A 20,909-nucleotide genomic window follows, 5' to 3' on the forward strand; every position below is an offset into this window, starting at 1 on the left:
CGGATTCCCGTGGTCTTCATGAACGAGCCAACTTCCGAGGCTGATTTGAGGGATTGAAGCTACGAGCAGCGATTAGACAATAATAATTATTATTATTACTATCATTTACAGGTCTGATCATGAGTTCGCCAGCGCTGCTCCTGTTGCTCTCCTTGCTGGACGCAGTTTGCTCATCCAAAAGAATTCCCTTTAAAATGGGACCGTTGTGTGTCCGTTGCTGTGGCCCTTCGGAGAAACTGGGATCTCTGTACAGTATCCCACCCAGCCACCGCATGGCCAGCGACCACCCAACATACTCCTTGCCGCAGATTAAACCCAACATAGACATCACCATCCTGAAAGGTAAGAGCTCGGAGATCTCTCTCTCTCTCTCTCCCCACATGTACAGAGTCTTGTAGCGTAGTGGTTACCGCGCTCGCCTCGCAAGCGAGAGGACTCAGGCTCGATTCACAGGCGGGAATGTTTGCTCACTCCACACGCCTCTGTTTACCCAGTAGTGAGTAGGAACCCGGTTGTTAGTCGATTGGCGGATCGTTTTCCGAGGGTAATAATCCCTCAAAAAAAAAAATCGGTCACTTCAATCCACGACTGTTTGTGGGGACGCTGCTGTGCGCAATTGGCTGCCGCGTTTCGCCCACAAAATACAGTCAATTCACTTTACAGTATATCCTGTGAAGCGCTTTGAGACGTCTCAACGACGCGATAAGGCGCTGTATCAAATGCAAGGATTGTTATTAAGTTTCTGTTGGGTAAAGCTGTCTCAGAGCATCAGTTCACATGAAGTCCCAGGACGTTCACGGTTGACGTTCACTTGTCTCTGGTTAGCCTGCAATCGTGCCCTATTCTTAGGCTCAGGAATGGGCACCAGAAAGTATTTCTTTGCCCGGGCAACAGGGAGCTAGCAACAACAACAACTTGCAGTTATATAGTGCCCTTCACACAGGGCAGTGTCCCGGAGCGCAGGAAGGAGAGGTGAGGGATCTTTAATACTAACATGAATAGGGCAAAAACGGCTTGACATCTCATTCGAAAGACAGCATCCCCCCCCACCCCTCCCCCACACACACACACACACACACACACACACACACACCCACACCCGCGCCACACACCCACACATACCACACACACTGTGTTGGAGAATTAGCTATGTAGGTTTAAAAACCCCGACGTGGGGGTGGAACACACAACTTTCTGACTCGGAGGTGAGAGCGCAAGCCAACCGAGCCAAACTAATACTAAATGGGTCGAAGGAGCCTTTCCATCTCCTGGTCCCTCTCTTGAGATCGATTCCTATGCTAAACTGCTCCATTAGGCTCCTCAAGTTTAATGAACCTGGTACTAAAGTCTCTGAGGAATAATGTTCCATTTAAAAGTGCTTAAAATATTTACAAGACCGCTAGAATAGTCAGCGAGTGAATTACTACAGGTTTTTTTTTCACACGCAGCATCGAGTTGATAATTCACATCGCAGGCTCCCTCCACAGTTAGTTTACACGGACCAGCTCTGCGGGGTGGGGAGGTTGCTGGGGTCATGATCGATAATAATGATAATTAATAATAATAGTCCTTGCTTTTGATACAGCGCCTTATGATGGCGTTAAGACGCCTCAAAGCGCTTCACAGAATATACTGTCAAGTGGGGATTATTACCCCTGGAAAGCGATTTGTCAATCGACTAACAACCAGGTTCCTGCTTACTGTTGGGTAACCAGGGGAGTGTGGAGTAAGGAAACTTGCCTAAGGTTTCGTCTGAATTCAACCCGGGTCCTCTCGTTTGCGAGGCGAGTACACTATAGGACTAATTGAAAGCGATGGCTGTTCAAGGAGGCTGTCTGGAAGCCTCTGGCAAGGTCTATTTGCAGAGCAGAGAAAGTTTCACTTTGCAGTAGTTCCATGATCCGGGGAAGACTTAAAGCTCCCCGTTGGAAAAAGAGATGGTCTCTCTCTTACGGTTTCCTGGCAAACAATTTCCAAAACAAACTCGGATCATTCACTTCATGGCTGTTTGCAGATACTTCATTGGGCACAAATTGCCTGCTGGGTTCCCCTACAAAAACACTTTGCAATCAAATTCTGTGAAGTACTTTAAGACGCCCGAGGACATGATAAGGCGCTGTATCAACTGCAAGGATCATTATTATTGTTTTAATATCTTTTTAAGTAAAAATAAAGGCCAACGTCCAGATCCTGAGGTATTATTGGACATCACTCGCACACAGGGAATGATGCCTGTGGTGACATTACGACCTCAAAGTTGTCAAAAGCAAACACATCCCCTAAGTAACAGTGATTAGATTCCATTAGACTGAGTGTCATGTTGTCATTGGGTTGGGAATGGTAATAATATGTGTTGATGATACTGAGTGTTAAAGAGTGCACACGGTTGGGATAATGCATTTATACGTCAACCAGGCAGTGTTATCAGTGAAATTCACAATTCTTATTCGGGGAAGAAACTCTTTATGCTGTCATGAATGAGTAAGAGCGAGAGAAAGATAGAGAGAGAGCGACAGATTGAGAGCAGGGAGATTGAAAAGGTTCTGCATTCGAACGGATGAATTCACAAACACATTATATCCTCGCTGAAATTACAGTGTGCTGAGATTAAAGAAATGAGAGTTTATTCAGCATCTGCATCTACTGTTTCTAGGTGGGCTCCCGAACGCTGTGATTCCCTCCCAGCCCTGACGTGAATGTTAACAAGATTCTTATGTCATTTGTTTACTCGTGTGTTGAATGCACGGTTTGCAGCAGAACCTTGTGAGTTCAAACCTGCACGTCGTGACTTTGAATTCACAGTCCAGGCTGATGCTCCCTATAGATTGTTGGAGTCACTGTCCTTTGGGTTAGTCACTCAAACTGAGGCCTGTGGATTTTAAAGATAATAATAATAATAATAATCCTTGCATTTGATACAGCACCTTTATCACATCGTTGAAACGTCTCAAAGCGCTTCGCGGGATACAATGTAAAGTGAATTGACTGTATATTTTGTGGGCAAAACGTAGCAGCCAATTGCGCACAGCATGTCCCATAAACAGTCATGGATTGAGTGACCAAATTTTATTATATATATATTTTGTTAAGGGTTTATTACCTCTGGAAAAGCGATCCACCAGTCGACTAACATCCGGGTTCCTACTTAATGGTAGGTAAACAGGCGCGTAGAGTAAGGACACTTGCCTGAGGTTTCGCCCTGCCTGTGAATTGAACCCAGGTCCTCTCACTTGTGAGGTGAGTGCGAGAACCACTAAGCTACAGGACTTCACTGTAGCATAGCTAACAACAACAACAACAACAACAAAAACGACAACATTCATCTGTTTGAATGCAAAAGGTAACCGTGAACTTTGCATTTGATAGAGCAACTTCCTAAGTCGAGGCGAGTCAAATCACTTCGCGGGATTTTACTGTAAAGTGTATTTTGTAGATGAACGCGACAGCCAGTTTTGCCTGCAACAATGTCCCACAAAGCAGTCTGTTACTGGCACCAACACAAGGCAAATACTCTCAGACACATTCTTTAGCTGTGCTTCCAATCAACGAGCTGAACAAATTCGACAGGGGAGCTGTGCTTTGATGTATAAATCTGGTTTACTGCTCTCCTCCCCTGGAAGTGTTGGCATATATCAATGTGGGCTTCAGTAACCTTAACTGCAACAACAACAACAACTCACATTTGTGTAGAGCTCCTTTCACCTGCCCCGTGAGTGACCCATTTTCACGAATGATTCTATTCGGGCCACGGAGACGCCTGCAGGTTACTGTTTGAGCCAGCGCCAGCTCTCTGACGTCTGTAGTATTGAGCACGGTACCACCCGCTGGTGTTCATACACTGGCTGCCCAGCCCTCACCTTTCCTGTGATGTTTCTTTCCCTCTGACCCATTTGAACTCACTCACTCGCGGCGAATTCTCGGCTTCCCTCTCCGTCACTGACTATTGTTGGTTTTGTTTTTGATGGGGGGGGGGGGAGTAATTCCCCCTCCGTTTTATCTACAATGTCTCAAAGCGCTCCACAGGATATACTGTAAAGTGCAGTGACTGTGTATTCCATAGGCGAACGCGGCAGCCAATTTGCGCACAGCGACGTCCCGCAAACAGCCATGAAGTAACTGATCAATTTTATTTGGGGGGTTGGGGGGGGCGGTATTGTCAGCCAGGACATCAGGAGAGAGAAACTCCTTTCACTTTATGAGTAGAGCCATGCGTTCTCTAAGGTCCTCCTGACAGGCAGACAGGACCTTGGTTTAACATCTCATCCAAAGGACAGCGCCTCAGATAACACAGTGCTCTCCCACCCTCTCCCCCCAGCAATGTATTGGAGTGTTATCTTAGTCCATGAGGGCCCGATCAGCCCTGAAATATCCGCAATAACCAGGGGTCGTTAACACAGACACTCCCTGAGCGGCAAACAGCTTGTTTTAATGAATGCCAGGCTCTCGCGTAACAACTTGTTTGAATCATTTCCAATCCAAGGAACAGACAAGGAGGGTGCGAGGGGCTGTCGTGCAGGGGGAGGAAATCTGCCGAAGGATTGGAGACACTCGAAGATGTTCCTGGAAATCGGCATCCTCCCCCTTTTCCCCATCTTCACCGCTGTGTGAATGTAAAGGAGTATTTTGGGGTATTGTATCTTCGACCCCAGACATACAGAAATGAGTGGGGGTTCTGCTTAAGCGCTGTTTTTTGCCTGAAATTGTTTTTTTTTTTGGCATGAGAGGGAGAGAGAGAGAGACAGCCTCAAAGGGCTTTGAGGAGGAGATGAAAGACGTCAGGGAGAAATGGGCAAGGAACAATGGGTTGAAGGTCGCTGTCTGAGACCGAGAATGTGAACGTTGATGAGTGCGGTTACTCTATAATCACAAGGAGCCCTGGTGCTCCATGCAGGTCCGCCCACCTCCCACTGCTTCAAGTGCGTGTGGCGACGCAGGAAAGGTATAACGCACTGGTGTCCGACCGACCAACCGACTGTCCGCAGAACAAAACTCTTTCAAAAATGACTGCGTTCATCTCTCGCTGCTGGAGGAGGGCGGGGGGTGGGGAAGATGAATAGAAAACATGGCTGAAACGAGCGTTGAACTCTCGTTCTGTTTTGCTTTGCCGACAACTGGTCAGGCTCACTCCCTCGCCTCCGGGTCAGAAGGTTGAGGGCTTCCAGGCTGGGATTGGGACTTTCAGCTCACAATTCAGACTGACTGACTGACGGACTGACTGACAGAGCGCCGTGGGTGGGTGGGTGGGTGGGTGGGTAGGTGGAAGGGGTTGAATACCACCCTTTGGATAATAAGCTCCTGTCTCTCTGTTCAAATGGCTGTTAGGAGATCACTAGTTGAAAAGAAAAGGGGATTTTTTTTTTGTATTTGCTTTCTCGGGCAGCTATCCTGCAGATAAATTGACTTTATGGCTGTGTCTGGAACGTACTGTGGTGCTGGGAAGACAACATTTGACAGTAATTCCTTCCCTTTGAGATGCCGTGGGTGGGTGTTAAATGCGTCAGACAAAGAGGCTTCATCGCTTTCCGCCCGATCTGAGCACAGTGTTTGGGCGCTCATCACGAGACGAACAGCAAATCCTCTCTAGTTATTTGGCTTTTAATGTTCCATTCCCCAAATCCGTGCACTCCACTGGGAAACTAACCCCCACCCTACTCTCCCCCCCCCCACCCTACTCTCCCCCCCCCCACCCTACTCTCCCCCCCCCACCCTACTCTCCCCCCCCCACCCTACTCTCCCCCCCACACCCTACTCTCCCCCCCCACACCCTACTCTCCCGCCCACACCCTACTCTCCCCCCACACCCTACTCTCCCCCCCACACCCTACTCTCCCCCCACACCCTATTCTCCCCCCCCCACACCCTACTCTCCCCCCCACCCTACTCTCCCCCCCCCACCCTATTCTCCCCCCCCACACCCTACTCTCCCCCCCCACCCTACTCCCCCCCCCACCCTACTCTCCCCCCCCCACCCTACTCTCCCCCCACACCCTATTCTCCCCCCCCACACCCTACTCTCCCCCCCCACCCTACTCTCCCCCCCCACCCTACTCTCCCCCCCACCCTACTCTCCCCCCCACCCTACTCCCCCCCCCACACCCTACTCTCCCCCCCCACACCCTACTCTCCCCCCCCCCCCTCCCCCCCACACCCTACTCTCCCCCCCACACCCTACTCTCCCCCCCCACACCCTACTCTCCCCCCACACACCCTACTCTCCCCCCACACACACCCTACTCTCCCCCCACACACACCCTACTCTCCCCCCACACACACCCTACTCTCCCCCCCACACACACCCTACTCTCCCCCCCACACACACCCTACTCTCCCCCCACACACACCCTACTCTCCCCCCACACACACCCTACTCTCCCCCCCACACACACCCTACTCTCCCCCCCACACACACCCTACTCTCCCCCCACACACACCCTACTCTCCCCCCACTCTCTAACCCCCACTCTCTAACTCCCCACATCTCGCCCCCCCCCCCCACTCATCAAACCCATCACCGTTGCTTCAGAGCATCCAAACCAGACTGAGAATTCCAATGTATCCCAACTACACGTGGAAACCCCAGAGATAGATAGTCGGAATGGAATGCTCTCTCCCTGGTCACCTAATCCTGGAGAGTATTAGGCGCAGGTTAGCAAGAGCCGAGGCTTGGGGACCCCCCCTGAGTGCGTTGGGGTAATATTCTATAAGAGAAAGGGGGTCCCTCCCCCCAATGTCCTGCCCAACCGGATAAATTGTCCACGCGTTGGCTGTTTGTGGGATATTGGGCTGTGCAAGTTAGGTGCTGAGTTGCCAACAAAATGCTCGGTCACTCCACTCAGTCAACAGCAAGTACTCCTGAAGCACATTGAGAGCCGTTGTGGTGTCAGATACAGAGAGGATTTACCGAACCACAACCCATGAGCCAAGCCTATTCTCCTTTGCTTTGTTGGTTGACCTCGAGTTGTCCGATCGTCTGTTGCACTGTGCTGTGCTGTGTGCCCGCCTGCAGGTTCGAAGGGCGAGAACGGCGAGGGGGGAATCCCGGGTCGAACGGGCAAGGAAGGTCCCCGGGGGTCCGTTGGCCCCCAGGGAGCCAAGGGGAGCAAGGGGAAGGCAGGGGCGGCCGGACACAACTGTAAACATCAGTATGCGGCGTTCTCGGTGGGCCGGAGGAAAGGGGTCCACAGCGGAGAGACCCCCACTCAGCTCATCTTCGACACAGAGTTTGTCAACCTGTACGGGCACTTCGACATGTTCACCGGAACCTTCCACTGCCACGTGCCCGGCGTCTACTACTTCGACCTGAACGTTCACACCTGGAACTTCATGGAGACGTACCTGCACCTGATGAGGAACGACAGGCCGATGGTCATCCTCTACGCCCAGTCCAGCGAGCGCAGCATCATGCAGAGCCAGAGCGTGATGCTGGACTTGGCCGAAGGCGACCAGGTCTGGGTGCAGCTGTACCGGCAGGGCCGGGAGAACGCCATCTACAGCGACGAGCTGGACGTCTACATCACCTTCAACGGCCACTTGCTCAAGCCGTCTGACGACTGACCGACCGGCTGACCATCCAACGAGTGGCTTGCCTCCCTCCCTCTTTCCCTCTCTCCCTCCCCTATCCAGCCATTGCCACTCTCTCTCTCTTTCTCTCTCTATTGCTCTCCCCTCTTCGTTCTCGGTGTTACAAGTTCCGCCCTGCTGCTCTGCCCCCAGCGTAGCCTTGCACTGGTCTGACCTGGTCTGAAATTGTAACCCGCAGAAAATCTTGCGGCGATTTTTACAGCTCAAACCCCGTCTGCTCTCACACGGCTGGTCTGGTGAGACCCGGCTTACCTTAGGATCGGTGGCGCACACACGCACGCGCACACATGCACACGTTATAAAGGTATACGCACAATACATTGTAACACAGTGTTACAATGGTACACGCACAATATATACAATGGTATACGCACAATATTGTAATGGGACACGATATGATACGCAATGACACAGTGGTGTACCTGCAGTGTTATAATGGCACAGGGTTACGAGTTTTCCACCTTAAATGTTACAGCAAAACGGGCTTCCTGGCTAAGACGAGCTGGAGTTTTGTGTCTAATGATAATAAAGCATGTGGTGGGTTGAGGGGAGGAGTGGTGGCGGGGAGTGGTGGTGGGGGGAATGGGGCACACTGCTGGCTTCAGGTCTGTTAAAGGAGACCGAGCACGTTACTGAATGCGTTGAGGTTTCCCCCTCAGCGAGACGACTGGTGTACTCCGATCATGATTTAAAAGAAAAACAATACGCGTCTCGGCCACTGAAGAGCAAGTCCTGGCCGTAAATTAGCCCTCCGAGCGCTGTAGATTTTACTCTAACAGCAGGTTATATAGCCAGGGTATCCGCCTGGGCTCAGCCCGTAGCCCTCTCGCCTTTCGAGTCCGAAAGGTCTCAGTGGTTTCAGTGGCCGTCCGCGACAAGTTGCCTTTCGCATTCCGATGCCAGGCGTTAATTATGTGACTCAGCGACCGGCACAGGACAGCTCTGGTGTGTCCGTTTTACCCGGCCTCGGGCTTCCGCACGCCGTGTTACCCTATTCGGCGTCGGGAGCGACGAGAGTATTTGATTCCTGACTGGAGACCGCGCACGTTACGCCCCGGCGTCCGTGGCGAGATTAGTAACACGTCCAAACGATGGGTAGGTGGTTCGCGCAGCCCCCTCCTAAACCGTTTCCCTCCACCCACCGCCCTGGGTCTGCGGGCTTCGATGAGACCGGGCGGGACTTTCCAAACTCCTACCGCTGCCAAACTCACGCCTTCCTCCATCTCCCTGCCGTTGGGCGGAGCGAGACGAACGAGATAAAGAACCGTACGTGTCTCGGCCACTGAACGACAAGTCCCCGGGAAACATTAACCCTCCGAGCGCTGCCGATTTTATTCTAACTTGGCTCGGTTGGTAGCGGTCTCGTCTCTCGGGTCAGAATGGTTGCGGCTCCAAGACCCGCACCCCCACACCCTTCTTCCCCCACACCGCGACTTTGTCCAGTTCGGGACCTACGAGAATCTTGACCGATCTTTGCCTCCGTAGCCCACCCGCCTCTGGCCTCTCTGCAATCGGAAAGTTTTTTTTTGACTCAATAAAAAAAAAACCAGCGACGGTTAAAAAAAGAATCGGCGATGGCGGTGGGTCACTGACGAGCTCTGCAGGTGAGGTGTTAGTTGCGTTGCTGAGCCAGGAAAGCGTCTGCTACTATAAATAGCTTCAGCGTCTCGGGGGAAGCACGAGATGCTGGAATGTAATTAAGCTCAGGGCAGTGTGTGAGAGAGTGAGAGAGAGAGAGAGAGAGAGAGAACTTATAAAGGTGTAAGTCTGAGGCAATCACAGCTCGGGTTCCCCCCCCCCCGCCCCCCGCACCCCCCCTCGCACAACGTGACTGTGAAGGTCGCTTCTCGCCTCTCCCCCGTCAGGCATCGGCCGTGCGCGCAAGTGCGTGCGTGCGTGCGCACAGGTGTTGCGTCTGTGTGCGTGCATGCGCGTGAGAGTGTGCGCGTGTGTGCATCCGCGTGCGTGCGTGCGTGCGTGCGCGCGCGCGTGCATCCTTGTGTGTGTAGGCGTGTGGGCGTGCGTGTGGCAACTCGTGCCGTGAAGATGGGGCATTAGCGTGGCAGGTGTCTGTCAGGGTACGAGGGGTTCAGAGAGGAGGGAGGGGAGGTGGGGGGAGGTGGGGGGAGGTGGAGCGTGGAAGAGGTCAGCTCAGCTGTGTCAGCGGGACAGTGGAGTCAGCAGCTGGACAGCAGGACGGCAGCGAGACCCACGCTGTCGCTTGAGAAAGTGTGTGTGTTATCAGGGCGGCTAGCAATCTAGCGAGCCGCAGTTTCCATGGAGACAACTAATCCCAGCGCGAACCCCGGGTCATTTCATTGCCGTCACAAGCCGCGGAGCTGAAGAGCCAACGCAGTGATAGGTTGGCCACACCGGGAGCCATCGGCGTCAGCGGCTCCTGTTCGGAGGGAAGGGAACGAAGCAGGGGGTGGGGGGGGGTGGGCGGTGGTAGTTAGAATTAATGGAGATCCCACCAGCAGCCACCAAGCCAAGCCCGAGGCTGTATCGCTGCCAATCAATCCACTTCCCAAGGATGCGGAGTCCTGTGGCTCAGCGGTTAGGGCACTCACCTGGGATCAGTTCCCGGCCGGGCGAAACGTTGGGCAAGTTCCCGCACGCCTCTATTTAGGAACCGGGTTATTAGTCGATTGGCGGATCGCTTTTCCGGGGTTAATAATTCCTTCAAAAAGAAATGAGCAGAATAAATTGGTCACTTCAGTCCACGACTGTTTGTGGGGACGCTGCCGTGCGCAATTGGCTGCCGCGTTTCGCCCACAAAGTACGCAGTAAATTCACTTTACAGTGTATTCTGTGAAGCGCTTTGAGACGTCTCGAAGACGTAATGAGGCACTGTGTCAAATGTAAAGGATTATTATTACTATAGTCCTGGGTTCTCCCTCACAGCCAACCCTAAACTCTGCGTTTCGTCCCACACTGGTCTCCGCCAAAGCCACTCGAGTTAAATTGGGAGGATTGTTGGCCAGGCAGGACGGACCGAATGGCCTCATTCTGTGCTGTAAAATCCTACGATTCTGTATCCAATTGCTTGAAACAAGACAAGCCCTGGTCCTGGATGGATCTGCGTTAATACGGTCCCAGACGCTCAACACTGCGCAGACTGTTAACAAATTCCTTTTGACCTGAGGTAATGATGAGCAAAGTCCTTTGCCTTTCATTGCGTCCCGGTTGATGTCTGACCCTTCTCTGCCTCAGCCTACGTGGTCTTGGTTACTGAGCCAGTAAATGAGGCGTTCGGGGAGATCTTTTGCATCACATCAGATCCTTTCCTATAATTTAATTAGATCAAGATGCCAGAATAGAACTGACACCCCCTCCTTTCCCCCCACCCCCTCCCTATTCCCCCCCCTTCCCAAGCCCTCCTGCCCCCCTCCTTCCCCCCCATCCTTCCCTTCTCTCCTTCCCCCCCTTCCTTTCCCCATCCTTTCCCCCTCTTTGCCCCCTCCTTCCGCTCTTTCCCCCACATTTCCCCCATCCTCCTTTCCACCTTTCCCCCATGCTCCTTTCCCCCTCCATTCCCCTCTTCCATTGCCCCCCTCCTCCCACCCCCCCACTTCCCCCCCTCTCCTTGTAGCATGAACGCAACATAAAACCTTGAGCTAGTCCAGTGCGCAGATGGAGAATATTGATGGAGGCTGCAATAAAGTCTCAGACTCTTGATAAGACTCCTGATTTACTGAGTGTCAGGTCTGAAGGCAGGTTAGAGACCCGTGACTGTGCACACAGTAAGGGTGAAGGATTACGCCTGCTCTTTTAATGACCCATTTGCACCAGACCTTAAACAATCATTGCAGGGATCAGCTTCTCTGCCCGAAATATCTAGCTCCGTGCGCTGTCCCTCTTTCTATTTTAATCCCATTTCTCTACATTCCTGGCGCCCGTCCCACTCTCTCTTCTTATTTGGTCAGCTGGGTGTCTGTCTCAGGCGGAAACCCGTCACCGTGCTTAAGAGTATCCAAACCAAACTGAGAGTTGTATCTATCCGTGGATTCCTGCAGCTCAGTGGTTAAGAGTGCTCGCCTCGCAAGCGAGAGACCCGGGTTCGGTTCCCGGCCCGGGCGAAACCTTGGGCAAGTTTACTCGCTCCACACGCCTGATAACGGTCCCTCACAAAAAATAAACAGTAATGATAAATTGGTCACTTCAATCCCCGATTGTTTGCGGGACGTTGCCTGGCGCAATTGGCTGCCGAGTTTCACCAACAAAAACACACAGTCACTCCACTTTATAGCTCATCCCATGAAGCGCCTTGAGACGTCTCGGAGACGTGATAAGGCGCTATATCGAATGCAAGGATTATTATATATTTCATATTATTATCCCTCTTATACATTAAAATTCCCATGTATTGAAATAGAATGCACACTCTCTCTCTCTCTCTCTTTTCCTCCCGCTCCCCCTCTCCCTCCCCACGCTGGGGTAACTGCTGGAGTTGAATTAGTTATAAACTTCGCCACCTGCTATTGAGAGCGCTGCCTGGCAAGCTTTCCTAGCTGCTTGTCCGGCTAGGACCAACCTATCTGTTAAAGGCTTGCAGTATCATCAGGAGCTGAGTGTGAGGATTTCCTGCCCCTCGTGACCGGCACCTTCTGTCGTGTGTTTAATCCCTTTCTATTGCCAACGACTTTGGATGTCCTCCCTCTGTGAGAGGCGCTACACACTGGTGTTTTACCCGACATCTGTGGTACGTTCCCTGGCGATGGCCTAGCTTAAGCCACCATTGGTTGACTGCGATCCTCTTAACTAACCGACGGCTGTCAGATCGATCGATGCCGGGTGAAATGCTGATCAATCAGACTGTGGATTGCTTGCCAGGCAGCCCATCCATCAGCTGCTCTCTCAGCAGCGACAGGCCGGGATGAGCGAGCGAAACGTTTTCTGAATGAAGCTGGGTCTCAGTGGGGGCGAAGAGGGGAGGTGGCAGGGCGTCTGAGGATCAGAGTAGCCAGAGTGTTACTCTCTGTGTGGGTCGAGGGCAGACAGTGCTAGTCGGGAGTTTACGTGAAGCCAGCCACTGATGGATGCTCAGAAATTCTGCCGAACACACATCCTTACCAAAGCCCCGACCCCCCCCCCCCCCCCCCGCCCATGTTTACGCCTTACGCCTTGCACGGTAACAGAATACCGTGTGTGGTTTGCCCACAGAAAAATACACAGTCACTCCACTTTACTGTATACAATAATAATAATAATGCTTGCATTTGGTATTACCCCCTTATCATATTGTTGTGACGTCTCAGAGCGCTTCACAGGATATACTGTGAACTGGATTGATTGGTGGGTAAAACACGGCGGCCAATTGCACGCAGCAGTGTCCCACAAACAGCCACGGAGTGAGTGACCGACATGGGGCTCGAACCCACAACCTTCTTGAACCCACAAGCTTCTGACTCAGAGGCGAGAGTGCCACCACTGGCACTGCCAGGCTGTGTCCTGTCAAGTGTTCTCCGGACGTGAAAGGCGCTGTACCAAATCTAAGGATAACTGTCATTAATAATTATTATTATTAATTATAACAATACGTATTAATTATTATGATAATAGCTAGGATTGGTTGCAAAGGCAGTAATCTAAACAGTGAGCTGAGCGGGCAGCTGGGAACATTAGTCGGGCCGCCTTGCGAGGTGTTGTGTGATCTCGGAGCTCTTTACTTAGATAATGACTTTACAAGCACCCTCAGGTCATCGTTGGGTTGTAGGGCCAAAACCAATGATGTTTCATTACAGAACCTGCTCGGAACAAGACATCAATAAGACTGAGTCTTTGCCAACAGTTATTCCTCCCCCCGCGCTGCTTTGCTTTACAAAAATAGCAAACGTTTCCATTTCTTTCCCTCTCAGGTTAATGGGATTTCTATTTTTATCTGATCGGATCACTGGAAAGGAGATCTCAGTGCTTAACATTCACACAGCGACCACAAGTAGGAGCCCTGCAGCTCAGCGGTTAGAGCACTCGCCTCACAAACGAGGGACCTTGGTTTGATTTCCGGGCAGGGCGAAACCTTGGGCAAGTTTCCTTACTCCGCACGCCTGATAATAATCCCTCAAGACAAAAAAGCAATAGTAAAATTGGTCACTTCGATCCACGACTGTTTGTGGGACATTGCTGTGCGCAATTGGCTGCTGCGTTTCGCCCACAAACATGCAGTCAATTCACTTTACAGGATATTCTGTGAAGCGCTTTGAGACGTCTCGAAGACGTGATAATGCGCTGTATCAAATTCAAGGATTATTATTATTATTATTATTAAGCTCTGTCCTCACCTGAAAACAATGCAGTGCCCAGAACCACAACAATAACCACCTACCCGGTGCCTACACAACGTTATGCTTCCAGGCCAGTGAGGTGACCAGGTCCCACTGACTCCCTGATTGTCCCCTCTCAGTCTTGCCGGGCGCACTTTGGCTGCTGACACCCTCCCCCTCAACCCTTCCTACGCCCCCCCCCCAAATGCCCCCATTCCTGTCCTCTACCCTCCATTCTCCTTCGGTCACCCTTCTACCCCCTTTACTCTCACCACCCTCCGCCTTCTCCTGATCCCAACCCCCAGCTCGGGTCCAATTCTTTTGCAGAGATCTAGTGGGATTTCAGGTGAGAGTTCCATAGGGTGGCGGGAGGGGGGGGGCAAATTGGCTGAAAGCTCGCCCACTGATGGTGGGGGCAGAACAGGCGGGTGCAAAGAAGGAAGGGCTGAGTTCAGTCCTATGATTTCTCGTGGGGTTTGGGGTGAAAAGGGGGGGGTGGTGTTCTGCGCAACGATGGCAAACTGCCGGGGATAACAGGAGGTCTTGCTTTTCTCACCGTCGGTTTTGTAATACCTGACAGTTCTGTCGATTTTAATCACCTTTCACAGATTATCTTTCACCGGAAAGGGGGAGAGAAAGAGTGTGTGAGTTTTTTTTGTCCTGGTAGACGCATTTCGGGAATTTTAAACAAAGCGAAAGCAAAAAAACTGTCAAATGCTGAATTTCCAGACCATCCGAGTGAGATTTGCTCCAGCAAAGTGACAGCCCGGCTCAGTGGGTGGCACTCTTAGTCTGAAGGGTGTGGGTTCACGCCCCAAAGTCGGGACTTTGAGCTCACGGTCTAGGCTGGCATTCCAACATGGATGGACATTTGCCCACAAAACATACAGTCAATTCACTTCACAGCGTATCCTGCGAAGCGCTTTGAGACGTCTCAACGACCTGATAAGGCGCTGAATCAAACGGAAATATTATTATTATTATTATTATGAGGAATAATATTTCCCTAATTGCACGAGATCCTATTTGAAGAGAGAAAGGAAACTGTAGCTCACGAAGAAAGTCCGGGCCAACAAAGCCCCGGATAGAATAGGAATTGCGTCTCACTCCTCGATTGGCCTCGGTCCAGAGTTCATCTATTAAATACCTTCTCGTGTGTATGTTTTCCCAGTCACGCCAATTCCTCTTCGCCGAGCGTATATAATTTGTGTATAAAGTGTAATCTGCTTATACCAACAATGCTTGTGTTTGACACAACATCAAGACATCTCGGAGCAAAATGCTTCACAGGGAATTGTTATCGAGCGTAGTGTGATTGTCGGTGTTGGCGGCTGACAGTTTAGTGCTCCAGTCCACTTGTGGGGGACGGGGGGCGGGGAGGGAAAGCTGTAATGTCGTAGATGCCGTCCTTGAGATGAGACCTTAAACCAAGCTCCCGCCCTCCCCTCCACCCTCCTTGTGCTCTCTTAAGATGAAACATCAACAAGCCCCACGGGCCATTTGAAAGGAGAGTTTCTCTCTCGGTGTCCTGGCCGACAATTTCTCCGTCCCCGCCGCTCCCAGATTAAAAAAATCGATCGTGGGGAGGTTTCTGCGCGCAAGCAATGGCTACTGCGCTCGCCTGCAAAACGGGCAGTCGCCGCACTTTACAGTGAAGCGCTTTGAGACGTCTCGAAGACACTGTACCGAAATGCAAGGGCTACGAATCAAATGGAGTTTCAGTCGTACAGAAGCTCAGACCGCAGGCAAAAAGCTAACAAGGGGCAGGGTTTTTTTTTCCCTGTTGTTCTCATTGCTCAATAAGAGGGATTCCACCGGCGGTAAAACACTCTTCTGCATTACAAACTGATGCCTCCTTTAGAACTTCATTTATTCAATTGGATTTTAGTGTTGGTGAAGAGCAGTACAAGCGCAAGTCTGGTTACCACACAGCAACCGATCACGTCCGCCGAATGCAGAGCCCAATCTCCCGATAGCACAGGCTCGTTTGTTAAGGCAATAATGGATGGATCTGTCACATCATTTTCCAGCGCGATTACTGCGAACACCGAGCCATCAGTAAAAGGGGATTTATGCATTTCCCACCGATGAGTCTAAGCAGATAGCACATGGTTACCTTCAAGATATTACCTTCAAGACCCATCTCAAGATCCTCCTCTTCGCCCGTGCTTACGATCGCCCTGCTTCTACACCCCCCTCCCCCCGCCCTCCACCCTCCCCGCCCCCCAGCTCGGGTCCGTAACTCTCTGTGTCCAGCGCCTTGGGACGCCCTCCCGATGTGGCGAAAGGCGCTTTACGCATGTAATTTTGCTGCTGTTGTTGTTGTTGTTAGCTGATAGCACACTTACGGGTGTGCAAATGGGCTGCCTGCAAAAAGTCCAGTCACTACTCGTTACAGTTTACCCTGCGAAGCGCTTTGTGATGTCGTCCCAATGTAAAAGGCGCTGTATTAAATGTAAGGATTATTATTATTATGATGATTATTCCTACAAGCGTCTTGAGTTTTGCTTCTCTGACTGTTACCATGACTCACTTGTTCCCCCATCGTTAGTCTATAACCTTTACTGCCTCATTAAATGCCCGACAGATCCCAGCACTGCAGACCCTGTATCAAATCCGAGGGTTTATTACTGTTATTGTTAGTCATGTATAATTGCATTTAGTTTCGCTTTAAAAACCCCGAGAGCCGGGAATCTGAAGAGCAAATTAATCCAGAGCTTCCGAATCGAATTCGGCCCGGTTTGGGAAAAGGAACGAGCGAGGGAAACGACGAGAGGTGAGCAAAAAAATAATAATAATTTGCTCACTCAGCCCACGGCTGTTCGCGGGGAACGCTGCTGTGAGCAATTGGCTGCCGCGTTTCGCCCACAAAACACACAGTCAACAGTGTATTCCAGTGAAGCACTTTGAGTCATCTCGACGACGTGGTAAGGCACTGTGTCAAATGCAAGGATTATTCGGAGCGGTGACGTCTGTTGGAATCTCAAAGCCAGAGTCGCTATTTCTGGACTTTGGTCACGTTGTCTCCAGTCCTGGGTGTTACTGCGAGGGAGGGTGAACGGGGTCAGTCTGTGAAGGTCTTGTTGTAGTCTCTGCTCGTACCTGTTAACCGGATCCTGAGAGATTTCACTGCTGCAGAAAATAGAAGAAAGTGTTTGATTCAAAGGCTTTCGGAAGAGCTGCGAGCGACTGAGCGAGTGAGAGGAAGCGACTTCTGTTACACATATTAAATATAGATCCAAGGACGTTACACACTCGTAATCTTCAGAATAACTTAGGAGCCCGTCGGTCTCCTTGCATGTGGCGAGCAGGATGAGTTTGGGGAGTGCGGGGGGGTGCGGAGGGAAGGGGAGAGTGGGTGGGTGGGAGGGAGGGAGGGAGGGGGGGAAATAGCATGAGAATAAAGCAGGAGAGAAAAATGACCTGTACGTTTGATTTACAGTGACTTAACACGGGGTCAACACATCGAAACGCTACAAGGAGTTAGTGTTATGTGAAGCACTACGGGACACTGGGGCGCAGTATAGAGGCAAGTTGCTGTTGTAGTGACTGTGTATTTTGTAGGCGAACACGGCAGGCAATTTGCGCACTGCGACGTCTCAGCTGACAGCCACAAAGTGAGCGACTGATTTTTTTTCGGGGGGTGGGGGTAGGAGTGGGGTTGGTTGGCGGGTTGGGGGATGGGGGGGGGATTGTCGGCCAAAACACCAGGGAAGAGAAACTCCCCTTCTTTTCGAATAGCGCCTCGGGATCCTTAACGTCTCGCTCAAAGGACGTGACCTCCAACAATACGGTGCCGCCCGCGCCCCCCCCCCCCCCCCCCACCAGCACTGCGTTACACTGGAGCATCAGGCGAGACCACGTGAGCTCAAGGTCCTGATGTGACTGTTAAACACTACGACTGAGCCTTAATGAGTACTTGATCACCATGACAACAGGTCTCGCGATCTCTTTGTTTCGTCTCTACACTTTAGTTCTTATCTACTCCAAGTGCTCACGTATTTCCGGATGACAATGTCGAACAAGGATGATATCCCCCGGACCCCCCCGCCCCCCCCCACCCCCCCCACCCACCCCACCACCCCCTTATTCGCTGTGTATCCTCAAACCACTGTGGGTAAAGTGGGCGATAACAACAATTTATATAGCGTCCCAGAGCGCTTGACAGTGGTGTAAGCACGACTTTCATCAGGCGCGACCTGAAGATGGGGAAGCAAGGGGCAAGGTGGGGGGGGGGGGGGGCGGGTGGGGGGATGGAAGGAGAATGTTCTGGAGTTTGGGGGTAAAGTGGGTGAAAGCATAGTCCCCGATGGTGGAACAAAGGGCTCGAGAGACGAGCAGAAGGCTGGTGCCGGTCGAGCGGAGGTAGTGGGTTGGAGAGGAAGCAGGTCGGAGAGGTAGGGAGGTGCCAGGCCACCAAGGGAGTTGAAGATGAGTGTGGGGATCTTGAAATCGATCCGTTCGGTGATAGGGAGCCAGCGGAGCCCGGCTAGGACTGGGGTGACGGGGACACGAACGCACAGACTTTATTAAAAGTCTCTTAAGTCACAAAGGGATTTGAAATCAAGATGTTATCTATCGCCGCACTCACAGGAAAACCCCACGGAGAGGAAAGGAAGAGCACCTTGTGGTTTTCAGAGTGAAAAGGCGTTGAATATTTCATGGGGCTTAAACAAGACCTATAAATTTCTGCCGTTTCATCCTTTGCCCTTCAAAAATAAACCATCTCCTTTTCATAAGTTACATTAAAAAAAGATAATCCTTGCCTTAGCACTTTGTTGAGACTGTGCATTTTGCGGGCGAAACGCGGCAGCCAATTGCGCCTGAAGATGATGACTCCAGAGTGGGAGTGAGAGAGAAGTGGAGGGGGCAGAGTTGGGGTGGGGGGGGGGGGGGGGGCAGGGGGTGGCGGGGATTGGAAATTGATCAGAAGAAATTGCTAAAATTCCTCAGAGAAATTCTGATGGGCATTTTCTTCACTGTAAGCTTTGTTCAGGCCCGCTGTTGCTGTGTGTTTTTTTCTCTCTCGAAATTGCTTGAATCCCATTTTCGAACTCTTTCTAACCGAAATCCCCCAATGCGTTCAGCTGCTGGTCAGGTTCTTCTTCCCAAAAATAATACATCACGGCAAACGTTACAGCAGCATTTAACACATCACACGTCACGTTATTCACCCCACACGACCACTTTCTGGAGACTGGGAGGGATTGAAATTCTACCAAGCCTTAATAGCGCTACTAATAATACTACTTAAATACTGCTGCAAGCATTAGATATGGGGCTTTATCACATCGTCAAGACGTCTCAAAGAGCTTCGCAGGATCTTTACCGCCCAGAGCGTAGTGACTGTGTGTTTGCGGGCGGACGCCTACAAGGTTGGAAATTGGAATGGTTTCATAAAAAATCCCTCGATTTGGTCCTTATCTGGAAGCCGGTGTATTCTTATGAACTGCCCAGAGCGCGATTCCAAATGGAGGACGAAAGCGAGGATTTTCCACGATTCCCGGCAGTCCTGCACTTCGAGCCAAAACGTTTGACGAGACTGAAAGAACGGGTCACATTTTCCGGTCTCCGCTAAGCCGGTCAAGGGAACCAGCTTGTCAACAGGAACCGGGAGCAGGAAGTTCAGGGGCTGCGAGCCACAGAGGGGAGGAGTGAATACAGTTCGGAACTCCCTGCCTCCTCGGTTCAGAACCGGCAACGGAAACATAAAAAGGGAAGCTGAAGTGTTGTGCGGCCACCTCCTCTTTCTCCTCACCTCGCCGTCGAACTCTGCCGTCGTCCAGCGCTCCCGAACGCTGTGTAAATGCAAGTTGTTGTTGTGCAACGATTAAGACGATGGCTGTTCACCAGACGTCAATCCAAAAGCTTTGATCGTCACAGCGCGCTGCATAAAATTGGAAATTAATACTGGAGGCAGGAAAGTCAACGCATTAAGACTGAGCATATCTTAAGCCCGTTAATGTTCCAGTTGCCTCAGTTCTTCTGCATTGGATTCACGATTAACCTCAGGATTTACGGAGGCCGGGACCAGACGTCTGGGAAGCTCCGGATTCTATGAGTCTCGTCAAGAGACATAACAGCCTCCCTTGCCTCCCAGTCTTGGCTGGTAGCTGACACTGATAAGTGCGTAATGTGTCACCTGGGTCAATGAATCCTGGCGAAATATTAAATCGATACAAATAAAAAAAACGCAGTCAGACAAGGCTGCTCGACTTGTTAATATCGACCTGCGTTCCACTTGTCTGTCACACGGCCATGGTAAATGTGAAGATAAGCCTGTGGAAAGCACAGGGGACCTGCTTATGATTTCATTGATTGATCCCCGTTGCCTTTTGTGCAAGGGGCTGGTGACAGGAAGGGCTGGCACCACTCCAGCCTCTTCTGAACATGCCAAGGCGCTGGTGAGACCGAGAAGGTTAGCGACGGGTCTTGCAGTTGTGGCAGAATGCCAAGTTAAAAGCCAATGGCATTAGCAGCTTTCAACTGTACCGAGGAAACCAAGGCTTGGTGGTCCCGGAGTCCAAGAACTGGGTTGGGAGGGGGGTGTGGGGGTGGGGACTGTCCTTGCTTAAGAGTACCTGAACCAGGTTCAGAGTTCCACATACGTGTGCCACCCACCCATGGAAATTTCCCCCTGTATCTGGAACGGAATGTGCACTCTCTCCCTGGACGGACGCACCTTGCTCACCTAATTCCGGAGAGCATCAGGCGCAGGTTGGCAAGAGCCAAGGCTCGGGGCTATCACTGCGTGTGTTTTGGGTATTGCTGCTCTTAAACCAGCCACAACCACTTAGCTCCCCATCGAGAGCACTGTCTGGCAGAGAGCTTCTGCCTTGTTCGGGTGGGCGTTAAAGATCACTGCTCGAAAACAGAAGGGAGTTTCTGTTATCCTCCAGGTAAAACTGATCGTTCACTTCGTGGCTGTTTTGGGGGACGTCGCTGTGCGCAAACTGGCTGCAGGTTCGCCTAGAAAAATGCACGCTCTACAGTGAAATCCTGCGAAGCGCTTTGGAACATTTCAACGACGTGTTAAGGCGGTGTGTCCGACGCAAGGGTTATTTT

At 51.4% G+C, this 20,909-nt stretch overlaps 1 protein-coding gene across 1 annotated transcript; it reads left to right on the top strand.

Annotated features, from left to right (window-relative positions):
• The first annotated feature begins 236 nt into the window (after positions 1-236).
• On the top strand, positions 237-7,554 carry LOC103185160 (C1q and TNF related 8). Its single transcript, XM_007903538.2, has 2 exons — positions 237-342; positions 7,007-7,554. Exons 1-2 carry the CDS (start codon positions 273-275, stop codon positions 7,552-7,554), a joined length of 618 nt encoding a protein of 205 aa, XP_007901729.2. The 5' UTR covers positions 237-272.
• The last annotated feature ends 13,355 nt before the right edge of the window (positions 7,555-20,909 follow it).

This window comes from Callorhinchus milii, unplaced genomic scaffold, assembly GCF_018977255.1.
Source record: "Callorhinchus milii isolate IMCB2004 unplaced genomic scaffold, IMCB_Cmil_1.0 Scaffold16, whole genome shotgun sequence".
In the NCBI taxonomy this organism is placed as follows: Eukaryota; Metazoa; Chordata; class Chondrichthyes; order Chimaeriformes; family Callorhinchidae; genus Callorhinchus; species Callorhinchus milii.

Bases quoted from the DNA above. Each gene is read 5' to 3' on its own strand.
- LOC103185160 (XM_007903538.2), top strand. From the start codon at position 273: ATGGCCAGCGACCACCCAACATACTCCTTGCCGCAGATTAAACCCAAC. The intron at 343-7,006 runs GTAAGAGCTCGG...GCCCGCCTGCAG, and splicing joins AGACATCACCATCCTGAAAG to GTTCGAAGGGCGAGAACGGC.